Source organism: Rhipicephalus microplus, chromosome 1 (assembly GCF_043290135.1).
Source record: "Rhipicephalus microplus isolate Deutch F79 chromosome 1, USDA_Rmic, whole genome shotgun sequence".
Taxonomy (NCBI): Eukaryota; Metazoa; Arthropoda; class Arachnida; order Ixodida; family Ixodidae; genus Rhipicephalus; species Rhipicephalus microplus.
The window spans coordinates 198,146,571-198,151,984 of record NC_134700.1 but is presented as its reverse complement, the minus strand read 5'-3'; the positions used below and the strand labels follow the sequence as shown (position 1 = coordinate 198,151,984).

The 5,414-nt window shown below is 45.8% G+C and overlaps 1 protein-coding gene across 1 annotated transcript; it reads right to left on the bottom strand.

Annotated features, from left to right (window-relative positions):
• Positions 1-1,763: 1,763 nt before the first annotated feature.
• On the bottom strand, positions 1,764-5,414 carry LOC142766607 (salivary anticoagulant protein P23-like). Its single transcript, XM_075868009.1, has 2 exons — positions 5,343-5,414; positions 1,764-2,072 (listed from the first exon to the last, which is right to left on the bottom strand). Exons 1-2 carry the CDS (start codon positions 5,412-5,414, stop codon positions 1,764-1,766), a joined length of 381 nt encoding a protein of 126 aa, XP_075724124.1.

The following is a 5,414-nucleotide window of genomic DNA, read 5'->3' as shown; positions in this document are numbered from 1 at the left end:
AGCCGCTTTTATCTCCTTTTTTCGAGTATCAGCAGCATATGTTATCGCAACTGTGTACTTCCTTGTTGATGTATCCCCTTTCCGCGCAAGAGTGTGTCAAGAATGCTGAAGGTGGCAGCCTCCGAAGCCACCAAGGTGTAATCGCTCACACGACAACCGCGCCCTCTCCGTCAGCACAGATAGGTTCTGTTCCGCTTTCTCGGGAACTCTGCAAGTTTAGCAGATCTTGTAAGAGATAGCGCGCTGGCTTGCCGTGTGTGTACGAGACCACCGCATTGCGTAAATTTCCTGATAACCTGTTATGAAGGCGAAAGTCTCATGTTTCCCGCGAGTCAAAAGATTTTCGAGATTTGACATGACTCCACAATACTGTGCGGGACCTTTTAAAAAGCCAAGGGGAGGCGCAACGCTAATAAGAAAGCGCAGCTGATGCGTTCCTTGGTAGTCCTGGCTGTTGCTGTTCTGCTGTTTCACATTTTTTTGCTTTATTCCTCGTTCTTTTTTTCATTTCTCTCGGTTTTTTTTCTTTTGTGTGCATCAATTTCTCTCTTTCTGTTTGTATATCACTATCGGTTTCTTTTCTCTTCTCGGTCCTTTTATCTATCTTTCGCTTCCCTTTCTTTCACTCTGTGTTTCCCACTTTCTCTTTCTTTCTATCTCTTTTTCTCACTCTGTATTTTATTCGTCTTTAATTCCCTAGCTCTATCTATATTTTTTCTCTTTGTACCTTCACTCTCTCTCCTTTTCTCTCGCTCTTTCTTTCTATTCAATGCTTCCAATGTCGCATGACTACATAAATGACACAATCCGGTGACGTTACCACGAAGTAACAAATCAGCGAAACAAGTGACGCCATCATGACGTCACTGTCGGCGTCACATAGTTTCGTTGCGTGGTCAATGGTCGGCCTATCCTGGAGAATGGGCAACATCACGTGCAGTGCAGAAAGTTTGGAGGGAGGGGGGCAGAAGGGGGCTGTGGAATATTAGCATTGGCTCTGAAAAAGATTAATAAGGCCGCTTTCACCTTTGAGTTGTCTTAGGCGAATCTATAAAGGCACCTAATCCTAATGCCCAAGGGCGCGCGCAGACTACCCCTTCCGGGGCGAGGGGGTGAACGTTGGTCGCAGCGCCCCCCTCCCTATTACGTCAGTTTACGGGGCTGACTATGCGCCCCCTCCCCGTGTCGTGTTGCCCCCCTCCCTGTTGTATACGTAATTTTTGTGGCTGACTTTGCCCCCTTTACCCTCTCTTCTAGGCGCGTGAAGAATATAACCGTGCCCCCCTTGCGTCTTCGTATGCTCATGCCGAGAATTTCGATTGTGTTGCAAAAATGGTTATTCTATCATATGACGCTATCAACATTCGAGCATAGTGACACAAAAGGCAGTAAGTTGTACGAAGGAGTGCACTATATCGGTGGAGTAATTTACCATTTGTGCATTCATTATTTTGAATATTTTTGCAAGTATACAGTGCAAATACACATCTCTCGTGGGGTGAATGAGATTTGTGAAGCATGTTTTTATGCCGACAGGTTTCATGACTGTCCATTCACTTAGCTATATTTTGGTCTCCGTCGCAAGGTTTTCGTAAAAAGTTGAACTTTTCGAATTTCGAAGCAAACGAATGACCTTTAAGCAAATGTTTTAATAGATAGCATAAATGGGTGAACCAGTCTATCAGGAGGCACATAACGTCCCTCCAGTTTTTTGTACCACACTTCCTTTCTCTCTCGTATAAAGCATTGCGTAATATGATCAGTCAAAGCAAGAAAAAACTCTTTCGGGGAAAGGCGTGCCCGAGCACCGCCTGGTAGTAAGAGTAAAGTTTCTGCTGCAGATTTTGGCTTAGATAGCGACGGATGTTGGACTTGAAGTTGTTCATTCGAACGGAGTTTAATTCGAGATTGTGTCCGACCGCGACTTTGAAGTAGCCGTTTTCCACAACGAAACTACGCAGGAAGGCAGGGTGGTTCATTGCGGAAGTGACTTCAAGCCGACCGGTCATGCCGGACATGCGTGCTTTTACTCGAACAGATTTCGTGGTGGCCAAAAAGTTGTATTCTTTCATCTGAAAGAAAAGAAAGAAACAAAGCGAAATACCATACACATAAATATAGGAACTTTATTATATACTTTTAGAATATTTTGAAAATTCACATGGTGCTACTTAAGATATCGACTGTACGTGCAACGCCCCATGTATATAATCTGAACGAACTGTGAGAAGTTTATAAATGATGTTTTTTATATTGCCCTGCTCTCTTGTTCTCTTGTGAGAAATCCGTGAGATGTACGAATACGTTCGACACACCCGAGAGCTATAGGTGACCAGTGCCTTATTTGCGCAACATATCTTTTACAATATTTTTTTCAAAGAACGATACATTATTTGGCTTTTGAAGTGAGCCTGGGCAAGAAAATTTGCTTTATACAAAAAGGGCATTTAGCAATTGTTTCTGTAATAATTAACTGGAACAAACGAGGAAGGGCATGTTTTAGTGAACTATATACACGGGTGTTTCAGCTAACAAGGATCAAAGAAAGTCACAGCCTTGCCGCATAGGCGAAGCAATAAACGTGATAGCAACAATTTGAAAGGTCATGCGCAGAATGGAAAGCAGATCGAGACGTGCCCCGCGTTTCTCGCGCACAAATCACGCACGAAACGTACTCACAGGTACGGATGCACGTGAATGAGCGTCTAATTTGTTACTTCACTGAGTCTGGAAAGCGCATGCTTTTTCGCGGACGGAGACTGCAATGATTGCAGTGACCTTTGTGTGCCTGGTAACTACAGCAGAATCGTTCCACGTAAAGCCCGAGGCCAGCCAAGGCATACAATGCTCCCCTCCTCGCCAACGCGAGATAGGGGCACGCGAGGTAGCGTCGCTCCCCTTCTCTAAGCCGGGCAAAGTACGCGTAGGAGATTAGTGCGGGTGCCGCTGCGCGATGTGGGGACGTGCGATCATTGCGCTATCTTTCTGGTAATGCCGAGAACACAGCAGCGGGAAGTTGTAGATATAAATCGCTTGCCGTTTGAACCGCGAAGAACTTTTCCGGGGTGGCTCAGTGGTTAACGCCTCACTCTCACGGCGCAGAGGTCCCACGTTCGATTCCGCGCACCGGAGTGCTTTCTTTCTGAATTTTTTTTTTTTGCGTTTTCATATACATATGAATACGTATACATATACGCGGTGCATGACTTCGATCACCGACGCCGACGGCAAAATCCAACCGAGAGTGTTCATATAATTGCTATCGCAGTAAAACAAAAACCAAGAGCTGTAAAAAAAGATGTACCAGTTGCACATTGGCGGCACTCGTGCGTACCTTCAGCCCGTGGTGGCTTAACTCGCCGAGAGGAGATTGCGCTCAGGAAGATACGTGTGGGCACCGCCTTGACTGCTGCAATCCGGGCTACATGGACATCCGGTTCACAGCCTCCCCCAACGACAAGCCCATTCTGCGTTGCTCCAGCCACAGAGGCAACGCTCGATCACCTATGGGGAACCTGTCCAGGCCTTCACCAGGCTCGCACTCGCCACCTACGCGGCATTCACTACTACCCCGGTCAACCACCTGAATTGACGCTCTGGACGCATGGTCCACTGCAACAACCACTCCTGGCCTTCATGTAGGAAATAGAAATTTTCCATTTTATTTAACTGATGCCTTAGGGCATACTATCGCCAATAAAAAAAAATGGCAGATCCCACGCTCCTGGGAATCCACGGAGGAAAGGTGACCATGTTGCATTTTTTTATTGAGCGACACGTCATGAAATGACGATAATTATATGTACAAATGTTGCACGCACAGACATATGTTGAAGAGTTGCAGATGTTTATATAACCAGTTGTTTCCCCTTGCACAACAGTGTCAACTGGAACATGCGCATAGCAACACCAGATGCTGATATGAAGCGCTGATGCTCGCGAAGATGCTGGCCCTGGACACTGCTACATAAATCAACTTCAGCGCATGGCAACTAACCACAACTGACGTTAACCCGACGTGACTGCTGTATCAAAATAGTACATATGTAATATTTATAAAATTGGGTAGGCAGCACTGCAATCACTATTAATGTTTCACGAAGATAAGCGTCTATTTGAAAAATAGTTCACAGACCTGGCGTAGCTCTGTGGTAAAATGCTTCGTTGGCACCCAGAATGCTTGGGTTCGATTCCAGGTGGGACTCGTCGGGTCGGTTCTGCTGACGTCGGATATTTATCAACCATCGCGTGTTAAAATTGACCATGCGTGTTCTCATCGTTCCTGGGTAGATACCATGTTTTAATCACCTGTGGCACATGCCCGCATACCAGCGGCACATACCCGCCCGTGGGTATGTGCCACTGTCTGGCGGGAAGTGTTTGACAACGTACGTGACAGGATTGTGACATAATATATGTCTGGACAAGCGCGTCGTATTCGTCAAACCATCTTACCCTCTCATGCTGATTTCGGTTCAGGCCAAGTAAACGGGGTGACCACGAGAGCAACCAAACGTAAGCGGCTAGATAGATAGATAGATACGCTCAAAGTCGCTGAAGTTCGCTAAGAAATGCTTCGCATTTAAGAAGAACGATTAACTAAAAATACATATGCCACAAAGGCTATACTCAAACGCTACACAGGCTACTAAACACCACACAGGCCAAACACTGCACGAGCGTCTCTCGGAACGTCAGCCTCCTCTTTCGCTGTTCACACAAGGGCACGTTGCATTTTTCTAACATGCTCTTCCTACACTCTGCCGATTTCGACTTCCCTTCAAATGCGCCAAGCCTAAATAAATTTGATATTCTGAATTTCTTCCAAAACTAAACGCTATAGGAGCTTCTGATGTGAAGCTTGCTCGTACGCTCGGCACCTAAAAACAGCATTGGTCCCCTGAGAAATCTTCCTTGACCATAAAAAACTGTCGGCCACTGTCCGAAAGATTCTATTATTATTTTCAATATATATGCACTAAGCTTCGTCAGTAAAAATTCTGTGATAGCCTGGGCCATCATCGTCAGTAGAAATTTTGTTTTGTGATTGCCTGGGCCATCTGTTGAAGCCCAGATGACCCAGGCCAGCAGAAAAATTTTCCTGCAGAAACCTTGTGCGTTTTATATACCCCTGCTGGAGTAAACTTTCGTCGGTGGTCTAATGCTGGATGTGTTTTAAACACAAACGTGTCTATAATTTTTGTTGCATAAAGCGTCACAAGCTGTCAATGGCATCGTCCGGCAACGTGATGTTCCATGAACCACTTTTACTCAAAAGCTAAAAAGCTAAAACATCTCGCGGTGTCATACGGGTCGAGGTGATTGAAGTACCGCTGTCATACCTCGGTCTGACGTTCTGTGACGATTCCACCAATGTCCAGACTGCAGCTGACGCTCACGTTTCCCGCCGCCAT

Excerpts from the sequence above, each read along its gene's own strand:
- LOC142766607 (XM_075868009.1), bottom strand. The coding sequence starts at position 5,414 with ATGGCGGCGGGAAACGTGAGCGTCAGCTGCAGTCTGGACATTGGTGGA. Across the intron at positions 2,073-5,342 it reads TCACAGAACGTCAGACCGAG|ATGAAAGAATACAACTTTTT; the intron begins GTATGACAGCGG and ends CTTTTCTTTCAG.